General features: G+C 33.9%; 2 protein-coding genes and 1 long non-coding RNA gene across 8 annotated transcripts; 2 read left to right on the forward strand and 1 right to left on the reverse strand.

Moving 5' to 3' along the window:
* Window positions 1-289: 289 nt before the first annotated feature.
* Window positions 290-12,073, reverse strand: LOC128880501 (V-type proton ATPase 116 kDa subunit a 1). Of its 4 annotated transcripts, none has more exons than XM_054130685.1 (11): window positions 11,756-12,073; window positions 11,356-11,661; window positions 5,652-5,752; window positions 3,147-3,273; window positions 2,891-3,067; window positions 2,606-2,818; window positions 1,756-2,524; window positions 1,460-1,689; window positions 1,151-1,367; window positions 883-1,054; window positions 290-797 (listed from the first exon to the last, which is right to left on the reverse strand). In XM_054130685.1, exons 1-11 carry the CDS (start codon window positions 11,870-11,872, stop codon window positions 695-697), a joined length of 2,532 nt encoding a protein of 843 aa, XP_053986660.1. In that variant the 5' UTR covers window positions 11,873-12,073; the 3' UTR covers window positions 290-694. The 4 variants fall into 4 exon arrangements, with proteins under 4 accessions (XP_053986660.1, XP_053986676.1, XP_053986649.1 ...); XM_054130701.1 differs by lacking the exon at window positions 5,652-5,752 and adding an exon at window positions 7,442-7,494; XM_054130674.1 differs by lacking the exon at window positions 5,652-5,752 and adding an exon at window positions 8,069-8,181.
* On the forward strand, window positions 5,760-6,795 carry LOC128880696 (uncharacterized). The gene is made up of 2 exons (XR_008457897.1): window positions 5,760-6,004; window positions 6,547-6,795. It is a non-coding gene; the product is annotated as an uncharacterized LOC128880696 (long non-coding RNA).
* A 298-nt stretch (window positions 12,074-12,371) lies between the features above and the next one.
* Window positions 12,372-17,589, forward strand: LOC128880596 (ATPase H(+)-transporting accessory protein 2). 3 transcript variants are annotated; one of them, XM_054130851.1, is made up of 9 exons: window positions 12,372-12,547; window positions 12,672-12,799; window positions 12,891-13,121; window positions 13,221-13,535; window positions 13,625-13,717; window positions 14,204-14,296; window positions 15,226-15,432; window positions 16,948-17,053; window positions 17,130-17,589. In XM_054130851.1, exons 1-9 carry the CDS (start codon window positions 12,505-12,507, stop codon window positions 17,207-17,209), a joined length of 1,296 nt encoding a protein of 431 aa, XP_053986826.1. In that variant the 5' UTR covers window positions 12,372-12,504; the 3' UTR covers window positions 17,210-17,589. The 3 variants fall into 3 exon arrangements, with proteins under 3 accessions (XP_053986826.1, XP_053986836.1, XP_053986844.1); XM_054130861.1 differs by lacking the exon at window positions 14,204-14,296; XM_054130869.1 differs by lacking the exon at window positions 15,226-15,432 and having other exon boundaries at window positions 12,373-12,547.
* Window positions 17,590-19,596: the final 2,007 nt, after the last annotated feature.

Consider the following 19,596-nt stretch of genomic DNA (forward strand, 5'->3'; position numbering starts at 1 on the left):
TATATAGGAAGGGTTTGAGGTTCTGAAGGTTTAAAGAAGAAGTTTGTATTATATATTTATAGTTACGAATTTGTGAAGAAAACAAAGTTGTTCACTATAGAGGTTTCTAGAATAAGAATTGTTTATTTGAATATCAGATTTCACATTTGCCATATGACCGTTTAATAATACGCGTAGGACTAGCAGAAATTTTTAATGTTCTTATTCCTGTCCCATTAGACGAGCCAAGGTCACTAACGAATATGCTGCGGTCGGAACTGTAATTAGGAATAAATACACATCTTCACACTTAACATTCATTTGCTTTTATTATATGTTTCAAATCTAATTACAATTTCTTTATCATTCATGTTTCTCATAAATAAATGATACACGATACAACGTAAATGTGGTAATTACCAACATTCAAAATTATATTTAGATCATTTTTGTAAATAGTACATTATGTAATAGTAGTTTCGTTATTTAAAAAAAAAACAAAAAAGTAAATTTTGTAAGCCTGTAAACATTCGTTATACGAGTGAAAATACCACCTGATTTAAACATAATGACAATTTATGGTGACAAATTCATATTGGTTATTCGTATTAGATATTGGGATATCGGTAATACTAATCTATAGAAGAAAGCCATGTGGAAGTTCGCTAACAAAGTATACTGCGGGTAATACTCCGTTTTATGGCTTGATGCATAATTAGTCTTCTGGGGTGGATTGCGCTGCATCCAGAATTATTTCGAAGGAAAATGGCTGGAAACCATATCCTTGACCAGCGTAAAATTTGCTTTGGAACTCGACCCTGTGAAAATAACAGGAAAATTATGCGGTTTAACGTAACTTGAACCGCGAAGACATAGATTACGCTATATATCAATATTTCGTACCAATGAAGTCGAAGTGTATGTAAGAAGGCTGATAACCCTTCCATAAGTACTAGAATGCCGACGGTTAGAACAGCCCAAAATCCAAACACAGCCCACAGGATAATACCACCTGACCAATCTTCCTGTGTCAATCCATTTCTCATTACCATGTTCCATAACACTTCTGATAATTCTAAACGAGTTAAGATAAAATTACGATGAGTTACATCGAAGAGATATTTAAAATTAGAAACATCTGTTTATCACAAATGTCTACGTTTTAACTTACGTGCATGGGCGAGAGATAAGGCCCATAAACGCAGATACGATGCAGTGTGAGATACGCTACCAAGAACGTATTCAATGGTATGAATGCCTTGATGAATCAATAATTCGCCCATGTCCTCTTCTTCGTGTTTGGGACCACCCGGAGGTACGCCATTGGTGGTTTGTATGGTGTCTACGCCACCTTCCACATCACCATTCTCTGTTCCATGATCATTTAACTAGGGATGAAATAAAAATTAGAGTAAAAATCGTCCTGAATTATATCGTGAATGTACCGATTTCGAAAGATTGTCCAAAAATTCTATTCAACCTGGACATGTTGCTTCTTCCTGTTGTACATTAGCATGCCAGGTTTACCCAGTAACATCCATGGAATGCAAAGGAGAGCTAGAACAACGAGGAGTTTTTGTAATCCTTCTTGGCCGCTGTACATCCAAGGACTACATCCTTTCGGTGCGTTTCCAGAGTTGAAAAGTACCATATTAATAAACGTAATTAATACGGATGGTGCACAGAAAGGACCGTGCTCTGGATCTAAACCTGCGAATAAATATTACGAGCGATGTTATATTACTTCTTTTAAATCGAACGCACGATACTACTTACCATCGCTATCAGGGCCATATTTGATCCACTTGGTAAACATGAGAAGTACCATGTATAGGAAGAGTAATACCAAAAATATTACTTGGGGGATGAATTCGCATGTTATGTTCATTTTCCTCTTAAAGTACATATGATTCCACAATCCAACAAATACGCCGAATAACATGTGCATAACACCGAAAATGATCGATATTTTCATTTTGTACGAGTTGAGAAAAATGATCTTATTCTCAGCCAATTGCCACACAGGATCCATCCCTATCGGGTATGGTTTCTGCAAATATTCGTTCTTATTGCTGGGATTTAATTGCAGATCCTTATTCTCTTGTATTGTGCTGATGTTGTAGTTGATTCTCCAATATGAACCAAATATATTCAACGACTTGGAGAATGTATCGTTGTATATCAATCCGGTGTACATTGAAAATAAACCCATCAAGAAGATAATGTATCGACCACCGAAGAAGATATTCCAAATTTCGTTGTCAGATTTCTTTGCGGCTAGTGGTTTTTCTTTTAACACCATCCATCCGCCGAAGAGGAACATGAGAAGTCCGTGGCCAGTATCTCCAAACATTACAGCGAACAAAAATGGGAATGTTATTATAGTGTAAGGGGCTGGATTCATTTCTCTGTAGGAAGCAACTCCGTATGCGTCTATCAGTACTTGAAAACCTTTAGTAAATTTGTTTGTTCGATTATAAGTGGGTGGATCTTCGAAAGTCTCCATCCGATTTAAAATCGGTGGTACAGAACTACCGCTACGTTCCTAAAACGATGGACGTAATGTTGGTATACGTAGATCTCGATTAAAATTAATGATATATTAATAAAATTATGGATCAATTACAGTTCCACGACGCAGGGCTAGTTGAATTGTCTCGATATCCAATACGGGAACCCAGCATTCAGCGATTAAACATTTCTGTGTAACGTCCAAGTTGAATAAATTCAATGTATGATAAATAGCTTTGATTTTGCGGACTTTGACGAACCAATTTTTAATATTTTTCGCAGCAGCCACCAAGACACGATGACGATGATCTTGAGTTTGACCGAGAACCTAAGTAAGGTTGAGATAAACGATTACAGATAATTGTAGAAAATAATTTCATCGAAAAAGAAAGTAACTAACCGTATTTAAATCTTCGATTCGGGTCATGACGCCCATAGCCATTTCACGGCGGTCAGCAGGTGCTTCGGGACAAGGGTAAAGAGTAGCTCTGAATCCTTCGCAGATCTTTTTAACTCGAGTTTTCAATTGATCTCCTTGGAAGAATATGATAAACACAGACTTGAACACTTGATCCCCCTACAAATGAACATTGTTCGTATTATAGACGGTTTGAGGGAAGCCTATCTACTGTAAATAGGTTTCAATTTAAACGTACCGTTGAAGGATCCTCCAAAGGAGTTTCAATTTCCGCTTGACGTAAGAATACATTACCACGACATGCACGCCAGAGCATGCGTTCAAACGCAGGGATGCGTTCCCGTAGGATAACTCCAGCGACGAAACTATTTAAAGAATAATATCAGTAAACGTACATCGATTGCAAACGAACGAAGCAAAAAGTAACAAGAACATAGTACTATGTGTTAACATACTATTTGATTTAATCAAAAATTTGCACGCGCACCCACGCACGCACAATCCATTCTTAAATACAGTACGAACAGAATAAAACAGCAACAATTCGTAGAAAATGTTGTTTTCGTGTTTATGGAAAAGAAGAAACTACCACGGTCAACATTGTACATCGATATCGTTAACGTTAGTATGGTTTTTTTTTTTCAACCTGTATCGTTCAGCATAACTGAATGGAAACCTTGTTTATATTTTAATGCGATAATGCACGTATGAAAGGGACGATATCTTGTATATTCTTATCGAAAAATGATGATTCTGTAGCCATGGTCCTCTATAACGTTCTACGTATTTAGATTTACCAATGAATATATCGGTCATTAATCAGAAATTTTGAAATTAGAACAAAAAAAAAAAATCTTATTTTATATTACGATAGCAGTGTATGTATAGTTCGATAAAAGAAATGAGATGCAGTTCAATCAATAATGCGGATAAGTGTTCAGAAAGAGAGGAAAGTATTTAGTAATTACTATAAAAACTACAACTGCAAATCCTAGAAAGTCCATTAATGAAACTTCAAAACGCAAAGGAATATTAGAAGTATGATAATCGTGTTAAATATCGCATAATTACTGGGTTCTAATGTAAATACATCGCGTTCGTGCACGTATAATCTGTAAAAGTAACGTATCCCTGACGTATTCGCCCGAATTGGGATGCGATGTATATTTTTCGCGATCGTGTAGTATTAGTAACACTTACGCATGCTTGAAAGAGCGAGTGGAAAAGAGAAAGGGGGGAGGAGAGAGAGATTTGCGAAAACCACCCCCTTTTCCCTCCTAAGAAAATAATTACGGGCTTATGGTTGTACAGCATTCACTCATTGGTACGTGTAACACTCTGGCTTCTTTCCAGAATTCATTTGTATATTTATGACGATTTATGAGAAGGAAAAAAAAAAAAGACGATTACAGACAAGTAAAGCCTGGGACGTGTTCTCTGGCGAATCTTCAAATACAATTGCCGAGAACGGGGGAAACAGTTAAACTGCTCATTTGCATGGAACATGACAAAATGTTCAGTTATGGTCAACCTGTTGCAGGGAATATTTTTATTATTTTGTCCATTCTCTTCGCATTTACTGTACGTGCAATAACGGCAATACATCGTGAAATTGGTTCGAGTAATCTTTAAATTGCAAAAGGATTAAAAATAGAAAGAGACTGAAGATCGCAATGCGAAGAAAGTCGAACGTAGTAGTGATTTTTTTAAACAAAAAATTAATTGGACATCGACGGAAAATAACAGCAATGGAAAATGAAGAAATTGCATGGACTTTGTAAGGCGAGTTTGAAGAGTAGTGTTACACTTTTCGAAAAATCACTACTTCGAACTACAAAATAAAACGAAGTGGATTCACAAGTACCACAAATACCAGAGCAACGGGGAGTGTCCTTTGGACAAGTTTTTGTAAGAAGTTTTGCGGGGGAGAGACTGTCAAATTCGTGTATTATACTCACTGTTAATTACGGACCAGGTTCAGAGATATATCGGAGATGTTATGGTCGATCAGTGGGAGACTCCGTTAAAGTAAATGGAGCTTTTAAAAACGATAACTATAAGGACGTGCTAGAAAACAACGCTTTACAGTTTAAATTAACAATATCCGCGAGAATTGTATTTTTCATGGGTCTGAGACGTAGGATTAAAATTAGTGTGTCGACGTGGCCTCATACCTGAAGGTCTACCGAAGACTTACGAATTCTATTCCGAAAAGAATGAAAGAAGCTACAAAAATGCAAAAATGCAGGAAAATTTAAAAAGTGTCCCGATTACGAACCGCTTTCGTTAACAGAGTCAGAAGTATAGATAAATCTTTAATTTCGAATCAATTTTCAATAGTTCTGATTAAAAACAATTCTATCGAATTATCTTAATGGTGAACATTTATCTCAACTCCCGTCTCAACTTATAAACCTACGGACAAATTTCTTATTATCATGGTTCTTTGCACACATTTTTACTTTTCTCTAACAGTCTAGTTGACCATAGTCACCGTGCATTTTATTACATGATACTTATAGTAACGCTTGTTTATCGTATGCAAATAAATTGTCGAGTTCGAACGATATAACAAAAAGATAAATAAAATTTTATTGCGTAAACGATATAATATATATGAATTTTGTTCGGAAGTGATTGAAATTGCTAGTGATGTAATCTCTAGGGTCGATAGTAAACTCTATTCAACGAATGTAGGATATAATAATGTATGGGAAGGATTAACTAGTCATGGAGTACATACCCCAGCTGGACAGGACCAAGGGCAGACTGGCGGGCGATATTATCATCACTAATCAATGCACGTGTCATGGATTCGGTGGGATTCAAGCCTGCGTGCTCTTGCTAACGACACAACAGACAAGACACAACCACATTAGCACACTAGACATGATCGCAATGCTCCAATGCCACTCCATTGTTGCATAAGTCTCTTGCGTTCAATGTACGCAGAGGTGTGATTGAAGATATCTTTGACGGTTCATATGGTAACAAATTTGATAATAAAATATAATTTCGATCAATTAAATAATGAAATGACAGACACTAATGGATTGGTTATAAGAATGTTATAATCTAAATGGACGTCACACCCAAGTAAGTACGGTATGTAGTAAGTATTAAATTGTGATGGATTTTTTCTTTCTCTATAATAAAATTGGGAGAAGCAGTTTTGAACATAAAAAGATATCTTAAATCGGTCACAAATTTTGATCAGATATGGATTGTCAAACGATACTACTACATTTTATTTAAGCTGTTAATATCAATCGTTTATTCTAATCTCTAGGGAAGAAGAAATATAAGAGTGTCGTAAGCATGGCAATTCTTATTTAACGAAAAATCTGAAAAAATTAAATTATGTTTAATGTTATCGTACTTTCTAAGATAAATCCATTTATTTATGAAAACAGGCCACCCCTGAACACCCTACAAATTACACGTGTGTTGTTACTTTTTACTCTACCGTTTTCTTTATCTGTGTGTTTTTTCGTGTTCGACAAACACGATGCTCGATCTCGTGTAAACAATTCTGTTTTCCATAATGTGAAAGAAAAAAGACATCTTTGTATAAAGCGTAATCTAAGAGGCAAGCGGTATAGCAACACAAATGTATCGATCGTATTTTTTTCTATTAGAGGAAAAGTCATCGTTGGACGTTCTTATATTATTAAATATAATAATCAAAGGTCGTTTAACCGATAATCATAAAAAATCGTTATGCAGCATGCAGATGAAGCTTACTACGTACTAGGTTAAATGGATACATATATTATTATACATACCCATGGCCAGACCATCATCATTTTTGTTATTTACACAAAAGATGTCTACGTAATGATATTGGCAATAAAAATTAAAAAAAAATTAAAAAATTAAAAAAAAAATTAAAAAAGATACGATTGCTTTGAAATAAGCAAATCAACAATGGATGTATGAATTCATGTACGTTATTGAGATATCATTGTTATAACCCAGGTATTCGATACAGTTTGAAAGTTTCTTAATAAATTCGAACATGTTACATGGGTGATGTCAAACTGTATCAACTGTTATATAGTATGAACATTATCTGAAAACTTTTTTAATGATAATTTTACGCTGGTTCTACTAAAAATTAGAGACTGTATAAAACAACCGATAAATAAATGTTATTTGACGAAGCAAACAGTCGCATTTGTCTTTGAAGAGCATTTACAGACGTTAAAGCGGTAATTTTTATGATAATTGCCTCTCACTACCATTTCGTGCGCAATCGAGTATCTATTCTTTTACTCATTTCGTAATTATCGTTCGTAACTTGTAAGATATTAGAGCAGTATTTAAAAAACATTGCTTTTTTTTATATATATATATATTAAAAACTGTTATTATATATTTCATTTTTAGATTAACATGTGAAATAAATACTATAAATGTTTTAGCGACTATAATATTAGTGCTCCTTTTTAGCTAAAGGGTTTTAGGTAGCTACAGGCAAAAACATAGAACAAACAAATTTGCAAGTGCAAATAACGGTTGATAACAGCTTGCCTGAGGGGATTCCTATACTGTGCTCCTATGGTGTCTGCCGTAGTATACAGGTGCTGTAACCACAGAACACACTGATGTTTTGTGCCCTCTATTTGAATCTATATTTGCGCACATAGCCTAATCGCACAAGTATTTATCGCATAAGCTCTACGATATATGCAGATTACCGATTAATAAATTCTACTTTCGTTAAAAAGGAACACACGAATGGATATCCATAGATCTAGTATTTCCTTTCAAACAATTCGTGATCTTGTTATCGTTAACGTTATTTGGCCCAATACCATAAGAAAATAGAGAACAGTCGGTGAACTTAGTTAAAAATCAAAATAAATTTACGGAGCGTTGTAGAAAGATTTGAAGTATCGGTGGTCGAAATGTAGAACGTAAAGATTTTCTTCTCATTTTCGAATCATCCGTTTTACGATTAGTTTTGTATTATTGTAAATTTTGCATTGCATAAGTCAATGTTGTCTACGCAGAACAATATTTACAACAGTCGGTTATGGCTTATGACAGTAACGTTGGAAATCTTATTTTAATAATCTTATATCTTTGGATTTGTTGTTATTGTATAATAAAATCACTACGTTCTACATTACTTGAATTTACGCCACATTTAATTACCCGAGCTTGAGAGCCTGGCCGCCAGCGCGGAGGCCCTCTTCACCCAAGAGAGTGACTTGTTCTTCCTCACGGCTGGGGTCTGCCATCTGCGACACGACACCTCCATGCTCAGCCTGGCAACAGACACATGTCACCTCTCTTTTGCCCTATCTCCCGATTTATCTAATTTTATTTTAACAAATTTCTCACACTCACCAATCTGAGTACAGATGGTCGTTAGAAAATTTGGTAAAGGGATAGAAATCGGATATATGGATTTTTACAGGACTTTGCAACAGCTATAAATTTATGATAAAAATTAAACATAATCCTTTCTACTCCATCTAATATTTTTACCTTACTCTAACATACCAAACGATGCTTGGTAGAAAATCAAAATTCTTCTTCAAGCATTTAAAAAGTAACAACTACAAGTTACAACTAAGATTGCCAATTCGATTTTTTCTGTGGGAGATTAGGTTCTTAAACGTATCTGTAAATTGTTTAAAATATTTGATACAAAGTGTATATCGTAACACACGATGTACTGTTTCATATGCGATAATATTGTAGTATCAGCGCTTCCCATGCCTAAGAAGATGGACTCGAACGAGAACATGAATCCCCGTGCCTTCTTTTTCGTTTAAATTGTCTCTTCTATTATCGCAAGTGTCTCGAGAATCACGAGTACGACGTGCACTTTGTACATTTATACATATATATTAATAAAAACATGGGACGTTTTCCACTGGATCAATTCTACATGTCACAATGACGAAAAGTATTCGTATACACATACGCCCGATAACCTTTTGTTAGTTGTAAGCAATTTTGGAAATACAAACATATAAGTGTCTAGAGAACGCGACTTACGTCGCCCTTGCTCGTTGCCAAGAAATCCTGCTTCGATATATTATTTCTGTTCGAATTAATTCCAATTTAAGTATATACACAAACACTCTTTACGTGTATAATAGAAACCAAAAGAAAAAGGGCAAACACAGAAAAGGTACAGGCAAATTACACGATCCGGAGTAGGGTTTGCAAAATCGGAGCAAACGCACATGTTTCAACACCATGCGGAAATTAGAACGTTCATTCTCTGAAAGAACTGTTCTCTAGTGCACCTGCAGATGTGTCCACAGTCCGGCGTCCATTTTTTAGGAAATCTGATGGAGCTAACCAGATGTCGACGAGCTTCCGCTGGCTGACCATGAAAATTGTACAAGGTTGGTTAACTAATTTAAAAATGTTTAATAGTGCATTTATAGGCGAGGCTCCGAGGATATCGAGTCAACTTATGCATACAAATCTTTTTCATTATTAGAACGTGTAGAATCGCTGAAATTACCCCTCGTAAATCTGACAACCCTAGTTATAATTAGTTTATACTACAATAAATGAGAAATGTTTCTGTTTGATTAAAAACAGTTATTTATGATACGATTAATAAATTGAAGTATAAAAAATATGTACCTATATATATATGCACGATGCTTACAACATGGCATTCATAAAATTATTATTAAATTTAGATGAGAGACATGCTTCATGCAAAAATTTATGTACTAAATATATTTTGTATTACGCTCTTTGAGCAACAGACTTCAAAAATGTAAGTAGTGTTGGATTATCGATCCTACGTACTCTAACTAATTACATGCATGCTATTCGTTTAATATTTAACATTTCAAGCTTAAATAAACGATATCCTATTCGTATCGAAAATGTATAATATGCTGCCTTTATGCAACTACTTCCTAATTCAAACATAAAAAATAATATGCAAAAATTCTATTTTACAAATGAAAAGATTTTATTAAGTAAATAGTACTTACTAATTTGTTATACCGTCAATTATTAAATGAGAACATACGCCTCGATCAAACGACATTTTTTTATACAAATCAACATTTATTATACACATGCATATTTTTATGTAATTTGTATGTACATAATAAAAAGTAGCTACTATAATTCATAAAACAATTTATACACACAGGGTGCCCCATTTTAATAGGATCAAATAACGATTCGAAATTATTACCGACGGTAAAAAGTGTTGTCCAATTTTTGTTAACGCCATGTAAATATTAATTCTCTTATATCTCTAACTCCCCCTTTCGTTCAATTTTCAAATGTATTAGAATTGCCTCGCTACGAAGACATGGCAACGAACGTGTTAGCGAAATTTTGTATAACATTTCGTCTTCGAAAGTCGCGATGAATATTTTTCTTTTTTTTTTTTATATAAAATCCACGACTAAGGCGAGAAAGAAAAAATTCGGATAATAAGGGTAAAGAAAGGAATATCAAGGTTTTATTCTCTATACTTAAGAGACTAAAAAAAAAAGGAGAGGATAGGGGTAACTATGATTACAAAATAGTATAAATTTAATACACAGAGTATTAAATGTCTACATACATAATAAATGTAACAGTGCATACGTATTAAAGTGATTTAATAATTTCAAAAAAAAAAAACAAAAAAAAAACAATCACTAAAGGGACTACTTAACAATATCACATGTGGTCACAAAAATGTTTTTAAACAAGAAACACTTTAAATTTCGTAAATTAATATAAAGCTTAATTACTTTTATGCATAAATGCAAAATATTTTCGATGCATTATCGTTAATGGATAACAAACAGTTAAATAGTACTCACGAATTAAATGTAATGCAATTTCTAAGTACATGTGATATAGAAACAAAGGGAATGTAAAGGACATAGGGAGATAGGGCTTAAATAGTGACTTGTGTCTTTTGCAATTCTGCAACTTAGTTAGTTGGCAACACTAACACATTAATAGTCCTAAAATCACTCAACAGTATTATTAGTAACACAAACAAACACAATCTAATGTCAACGGTTCTCCGACTCTGTATTATTAGCAATATTAATATTTTCTTTGTAACTATCAGTTTTTTATCTTATAAAATAAATTTGCTCCGCTTATACAAAATTGCAAAGCAATCGCAGAAAAGGCATCGATATTAGACACATAATGCACAATTTCTATTGACATGCATCTTAATCACTTGTATAGCTCACGAAGCTATATATCCACAGATAATAAATCATATAATTATACAAGGTCTATATTATTCATTATTGCCAACAACTTTGTATAAAAAAACTTTTTGGATAACCTGCACATCATGTCAAGACTCTATGGTATATTAAAACTTTCTTATACGATATATTGTTAGAAGTACCATATTATACCACAGTCATTATAAGATTATAACTTATATTGTAAGGTCAGTATTTTGTTTATATTATATTGTACAGTTAAATTCTTACCTCGTCGAAGAAAACTTGGGTCTTCCTAAGTATATGCTTCAATTCTGTTAACTCCAAAAAATTACGTTTGAGAGCTTCCGCGTTTTGATTGACTTCTCGTAGTTCATTCTCCAATTTTTCAAACGTCGCTTCCAGATCTATCATTTCTCGAGGTTGAGGAGCTTCTGGATTTTCTCCAGTATCGAGCATAGGGATACCATCCTTTTTTATTTCTTTTTCCAAGTACCTCAATTTACGTTCCATCTCGTCACAACGACGCACCTCGTTAACAAACTTTCGTTGAAAGGCATTAACATCGGGATTGAGCTAAATATAAAAGAAACAAATGAGAATTATATTACGAGGATTATATAAATACTTTTAAAGTACTTTGAAGTTTTTTTTCTTTTTTGAAACTTACATCTCGAAATTGTACAAGGCCAAGTTCGCCAAGTTCGGAGACACAGGCATATGCTGCTTCGCTTTGCAAAAAGAGTTGACACAAGGTCATCTCCTCGCTTCGAAAAAGCGATCCCATATTTGATTCGCTAAGGTTTACTTATCCTTGTGTTCAAATAACTGAAATTTTACAGAAAACGAGCTCGTTCGAGCGAATGGAAGGAAACGAGAACCGTTAGGCACGATTTCCTCTTGCTGACTGTTCAGTGGTCGCCAACAGTCGCCAATCTTCTGGGTCGTGTATAAATGTAATAATCAATGAGCAAGGCAGCTAGTCACGAGGTGAGACGACCATAAACCACAAGTTGATGGTGTGTTGATATTCACATTTTTTGTTAACGCCCAAAAACAACACTAGCGACAACAGAATTTCAACACTGGAACTACCAAGCGAGTTAACTTTACTCATACATTTCGAATATCCATTGACTGTCGGTAGTTTAAGCGTTAATACATACCATTTACACAGTAGGAAAGAAGAATAACACAAATTCATTTGATATATTTTAGATACCTTCACCTTCTACTTCGCAGATGTCACTGCAGCTTTATTCCAGGTACAAGATGTCGAGTCTATTTTGACTGTAGCTACAGTTAGTGGCAGTTGGTGGATCTTCAGTCACGTTTGTGTGTCATATGATCAATTTGTGAATTAGTATTGAATTCTTTTGGGAGTGTCTGAATTCTACAGTTCTGCTTTTTAAAATAACAATGTTGAAACTATTTTTCTGCCTCCTGACCGTATTCGTTGCAGGTACGTGTCCTATTTAAGTTTCGAAATAATACTGCAATGTATTTTAAAAATTATTCTATTAATTAAGCTGATCGACGATTAGTAATGATATAAAATATTATACTGCTTTTCTTGATTATTATAGTGAAAGCAAGTGGAGATTTCGTAGTTCTACATAGTCCAAACAGTGTTTTATTTAACGGAAATGAAGAAGTAGAGCAGAGTTTGCTTAAAGAAGTGCTAGCTGCTGCTTTAGGTTTCACTGTTAAACAGGTTTGTTTTTTAACATTCCATTTTTTAACAAAATCGATTATGATGAATTACATTTTGGTGTATGATGGTTGATTCTATTTTATTATTATAGAGAGGAACATGGAGCGGCATCTCCATTGCCGATCCATTTAATCTTCCAGAAGCTGTAGTCGTGGTAGCAATAGAAGGTGTAGGATCTTTAGATATACCAAAGGGTAAAAGGTTTCCATTAAATGTTAATGAAGTTGAAGAAACCACGTGGCAGGCTCTTAGAGAACGCCTAGAAGAAAGAGATAACGATAATACTCTAGTCAGAATATCTTTAGGAGATGGTCTTGATGCTGTAAGTATCATAATAAAATAATAAAATTTTAAATATATTAAAACTGCTAAAGTATTCACATTGTAGAATTAAATTAATTTTGATATAATATTAATTCAGTTAGGACAGTCTGCTCTCGGAGAATTGAAGCCAACTCCTATCGATGAAACATCTCTGAAAGCTTTGAATTTAGGAAAGGAAGATGATAAGAAGTTTCTGGAAGAAGTGCAATTGCTCCATGCCATTGCTAAAAAAGCACCTTCTGCAATTAAATCAGATTTGAAATCTGATATTTACTGGCTGGTTATATCCGGTTTGCGTCCTATTTTTGACGACTATGGATTCAATTCAACCGCTTCTAGGGAAGCTCAAACATTGTTTAATAACGCGCTAACCGTTATTCACGATGCATTTGTTCAGGCCTATGATGGACAGGTATGCTCGTTTATGAACAATGAAATGTTTAGTATGTATCGCGTTGTTAATATTGTTTAATGTACAGCGTTAAAAATGTTTCGATTTAGGTATTAATTGTGGCATTCACGAACGATGCGAGTAAGGTACATCACATCCGCTCTGTCACTTTAGGAAGACAAAAACGAGATACTGCTGATACGGTTCGTATTTGAAACTTTATATTATTTTATATTTGACAGATTTTTATTTCTGACCGCTAATCTATTTTTTTGTATACATTTACCATTTATAGAACATTAAAATTCAAATGCGTAAAGCACAGTAAACTCCTGCTTAAATATTATATGTATATTGCAACCAGGAGTCTATTGTTTAGTATCATTATATAGGAAAATTAAGTAGAACGTTATCGTAATTTAATATAAACTGAATAACAATCTTATGGGAAACTGTGAATTATGCTTTAGTTTCTGTAACATGTATTTTATGTTTATCTTTGAGGAAGCTGCAGATAAAGGTTCGTTTATCAAAAATTGATTCTGTTCCGTAATTGTTGAAATATATGAAAAAAACCATTGATGCCAAGCATTGATTACGTTCGCTTTTAATTTGCATAGACAACAGTTATATTCGCATCGTGCGTGCGCTAAAAATTAAACTATGTCTAATACTGATATCTTTTATAGGATGATAAAACTAAAAGTGTAGATCCTACTTCGGAACTTAAAGAGCAGCACAATGATATAAATTTTAATAATAATGAAAATATTGCAATTACGGTATGTTAATACTATTGCATGGACAAGTGTTTTTTATTGACAGTGGGCAAATATTTTTAAATTAGAGATAGCTTCTTGCATGATTTCTAAACATGTTAATAAATTACGCAATATAATATCTATGACTCAGTACTTGGATACTTTCTTTTCGTTTCGCGAATTACTTATTTAAGAGTTATATACAACATAAACATTTTATTTTATTACAAATCATATGGGAACATAAGTTTAGGATTATTATGGAACAGCACATTTTAACTCTTTGTACTCCAGGTACAGAGTATATTATTTTCACATTACGAAATCTTGCAGTTAACATGTGCAGCATAAAGCAAAAATAAGTTGAGGTTACTGGTTGACTAAAAAATCGGAGCACAAAGGGTTAAACTTCAAGCTTTCGATATTTCCTTTTGCACCGCTTCAAAACATTTTTCCGTAATACAATAATCGTAAACATGGAAACAAGTATTCGAATATAATCGAAACATTCGTTATTTTTAAACCTTGGATTAAAAAATATATTAAATTTTCACAGTAGTCGTCGTAATAATGTACGTGTTAAGGTAACACAAATTAAGTACGACATGAAAATCAAGAATAATACGTAAACATGATTACAAGCTGTTTTATTGAACACCCTGCATATGTAACTTCACATTTAACATGATTACGTTACATTCATCATTAACAATTATATTTCTTACACAATACAAAATGGACAACTACTGTGACCGAATTGGATTTGGATTATTCCGAGTTTTTCAACATAAAGGTTGACTCTTATCAGCGTTCAAGGGATACAACATTCAAATGACACTTATGTTCATTATAACATGAACAACAATGATTTTGAATCTTTCGTAATCACGTCCCTTGAGCGCTGGTGGGGCTCGACTTTAAGTCGTTTACATAAATACATATACTTATAGCAAAGTGATCATCAAGCTGAAAACAAAAGTGTAGAAGACGAAGAGGATTCAAACACAAATATTGATAGTGCTAGCAAATTCGACAGTGATACGGACACTTCTACCGCAAGTAGTGATTTTCGTGATGATAGTGAAGTCACTGAAACTGATCAGGATTTGACTAATATGGAGCATAACATAAATTCTAATGCACAAAGTATAAGACAGGTATCACTAACACTTTAACATGCATTTTAGAATTTTCTTTTGCATTTTATATGGAAGTTTTGACATATATTTTTCAATCAAGATCAGGGTACACTTACTATCGAAATTATCGATGTACCCCCCATTCGTTTTTGTAGAGTATTCTAATTAAAATAAAAAATAATATTTTTTAGTTTTTATACATCATTAGTATACAAATTCCTAAGTATTTTCTTACATCTATGAGATTTTAGATAAGCTTTTGTTGAATTAGTCACAATATTAGCACCCATTATACAGGATGTCCAACAAATGTATGTATAGACTCGTGTAACTGTGTTGTGGATGCTTAACAAATTTGTTTACATATTTTTTGGACATTCTGTGTATATACACATACAGGATGAATTCCTTAAAAATAGAATTGCAAATATCTCTGGTAGTTCTCGCTAAGTATCGCAAAAAATAATAGAGACACTTGCAATTCTAGTTTTAGATTAATCAGTCTGTACATTAGGTGTATAAAGTTTGCTTATAACACAGTGCTTCTTAGTATCACTTTTGGAAAGTAGCTTCCTTGTTATGCTGGAAATTCGCAATGCATGAGATATGTGATACTGTGTATTATTCAATGGAGTGTATGATATATTTATGCGAGAAAAGTATAATACGAAGATTTGTTAAAAAAAACACAAGAAGTACCATTAACAGAAAATAATTATAAATTATGTTAAGGTCGATAACTCAAACACGGAATACATATCAGGATTTTAAGTTTTATCATTATATCATGCTACATTTCACGTGTTAACGTTTGGTTTGAACGTAAAGTTTCTACCTTTAGTCGAGCATCGACTATAGCCAATGGCCCCCGAGAATCCAGTTATGGCTCAGCGTCGACTACAGTCGGTGGCCGTGTCGACTCTTGAATTTTAAACACTATGTATGCTTGTTTGCTAGCTTTTGTTTTATTTAAGTTAGAGACTTCTCTTCTTAGCGAATATGAACTTTGACACAATTTAAGAATTCTGAGAACGATATAGTAGTAACCGCTTTCGAGACCAAATTTCTACCTCGGATTCAAGGCATGATGGAGACACGTTCGTCATTGTTGTCGAGCATCGAATTTCATTCTCTAATGATATTTTATTAGGCAAAAGCATTAAAAAGTATATTTGTACCTTTTACGCATAGTATGGCAGCTGGAATAAAGAGTATCATTTATCAAAAGACTTAACCTGTAGACTGGCTACTTTCACGATTATAAATGCTTATGTACCACTCTGTATTAAGGAGGTTTGTATACGTTCGAGTTGGTGGTTGCAGTGGTAACAAAAAATAGAAGATGTTTACACGTACAAACGATAAGTTAACTCGTCTCTTCCAGTTGACAGGTTAATTCCAGAAAGCTTTTGAGTTTTAGGCATTAAAAAATTTAGAACACATCTAATAAAAATATCGAGTACTAGAACAGCGCAGCTCTAATGCTACAGCTGGTCGTAAATAGTTTAAAACATTAAGTTTTTTTTGTTTCAGGAAGTCTATAATCTTGCGAAAGTTTACTCGGAAAATTATCCCGTCATCTTTAACATAATATTATGGTTTGGAATTGCTTTTGTTTTCTCGCTCCTCGCTACTTGCAGTACGTAATAATTTTGATATTTCATCGAATAATTTATACGATATTTTGTTCTAATTTCGATTTGTTACGAATGCAGTCGCCATTGGCCAAATGGACCCTGGACGTGATTCCGTGATATACAGAATGACCTCCAATCGCATGAAGAAGGATAATTAAATGTAAATATGAGTTAACAGTGTTCAAATTAAACAATTTGTGTTATATATGGTGTACTTAAACTGTCAAATTTACTTCATAAATATGCACAATTCCATCTCAATTCCACTTTTTAAGGTTCCAACAAAATTGTTCGTCGGTAATATAATAGTTATTGTAATATATTTATATACACATTAGTTGTATCTCATATAATTCAGTCAGCCGTATAGTATTTTTTATTATTGTATATTTTGAAGAATTATCGAATAGATGCATCCTTCCTATGTATAAATGTATAATAGACTAAGTTCTTTAAACTACTATACCTATTAATAAAACATGTTTAAGTGTACAGTTATGCAATAAATTAATAAAGGCTAAACGTTATAGCGATTCAATTTCTCATGAATATGTTAATATTCGTTTTAATAATTTATCAACGAAGAAAGAAACATTGTTTCGTTTTTTCGTCAAGACCTAGTAGAAGCCATTGTCAGCCATTCTTTCATCAATACGTTGCGATAGTTGTCCAATTTTTGTCCATGTTTTTTATGAAATAATTACCTGTTCTCGATAATACGTTTTGTAGCCAGGGGCTCGATATTTTACAATTACATACAAACGAAGGACGTATAATGTCCGATCGAAACTGGTTTGGCGTGAAAGGACGCGTCTCGGTACACATATGCAGCATTCATTTCGATAAAAAGAAAACTGTAATTCAAGGACCTTCGTTCGTCAAAAAATCTTTCATGGGGAAACGTAAGTTGAATGTGATCCTCGTCAAAGAACAACGCATGGTTAATAAGAAACGAAGGACCTTGACTAACTTATGACTTCTTCGCGTTATATCCTACCTGTAAAACAAAGTAGAATCTTGATTATCCGAATACGTATCATTCAAGGATCCACTTTGTGGGAATTTTATTCATCCATAACCTCAAAGCTAATTTGGGCTAATTTTCATCCCTCCGACACGAGTAGCAGATAATAGAAAGAAAATGCGTAGTACTTTCCAGTAATTTTTTATTTTCGCTGTTCTACTTGTGTGCAACATTTCTTCAAAAATGGCGCGTAACAGTTGGTTGAGTTCATTGTTAGATGATACGAAGTTTTATATTTTCGAATCTTGAGTTCAGTTTTATATTCAAGCATGGTACGAGTGAAATTTCACGATTCAATCATCTTCCATAGACTTTTCGAGCACTTAGGAAACGGACAGCCGTACGAAGAAGACGAGTATGACCAAGTATGACAAGCTGGGACACGCATTAATTAGGTGAGTTGTACGGGCTGTGACATTCCAAATTTTAATTGAATTAATTAAGCGTATGGAAGGCGTCGTTAACTGGTAACCTCCAAGTTCGTTTGACTTTACAGCGATGTCTCTTTCTATAATTGACGAAAGTAAATTGTATTTTAGATTACCGTAAATTGTAGTTTTATATCGAGGTGAAGTTGGCAATAACGTAGCGCCAGTGTGGCTGGCAATACTGATTGATACTGATGTACGTTTCTGTTTTGTATGCTGTGTGTATTTATGAATGCAGGTGTTTGAAGCATGATAAATACAGTTTATTTGAGAAAAGAACGAAAAATAAAGGATGCATCGTAGAACCTACGTTCGGGTGTGGGAATTTTCATATAATAAAACAAGTAGTCAACCCTCAATTTTACTTGATCCTTAAGTCAAAAGAAAAGGAAATGACTACAATTTGTTAGTACTAACAATAAGTTCCTTAATTATATCACAGTGTTGTTAACAGTTCCTGTTTTAGGGACATTATGATACACTATTAGACGTGCTATGTGTAATATTAAATCAATGCAAATAGATTCCATTCCATAGAAGGAAATATGTACATACTTGCATGTTTGTGTACGTACGGTATATAGTATTGATACAGTATTGAACATTTCTGTTACAAATGTTTATCAAGGGTACACAACGGATCCTATAATCTATTTTCTGTTCAGTCAGATCGCGTTTTATTTTCTTTGCAACAATTCAGGCTCATTAGTTCACTTTTCGAGGGTCAGGTGTAAATCGCAACCGCAAATCACGTGAGCAAACATGCAAGATGAGAAGCTGAGAGTCGTCCATCGCTATAAGCGGTTGTTTTTCATGAAACGTACACGTGATTAGCGAAACGTATGACGCCGGTACACAAGCACCGAAGAACTCTTTGTAGAAATCGAATAAACCGAGTCTCGTAACCCTAGATCTTACGACGATTCATCATGTATCGAGCCGGCTAATAAAGTCGCCATTTGCCATCGCAGGGTTGGCGTTAGGATGATTAACTAGCTAGGGTGATAACTTCTAATTTAGACGTCCCCTTCTAATTCGAAGATCGAATTATTTAAATTCTAAAGAAACGTAAGATATAAATTAACCCTTCGTT

This window comes from Hylaeus volcanicus, chromosome 1 (assembly GCF_026283585.1).
Source record: "Hylaeus volcanicus isolate JK05 chromosome 1, UHH_iyHylVolc1.0_haploid, whole genome shotgun sequence".
Classification (NCBI taxonomy): Eukaryota; Metazoa; Arthropoda; class Insecta; order Hymenoptera; family Colletidae; genus Hylaeus; species Hylaeus volcanicus.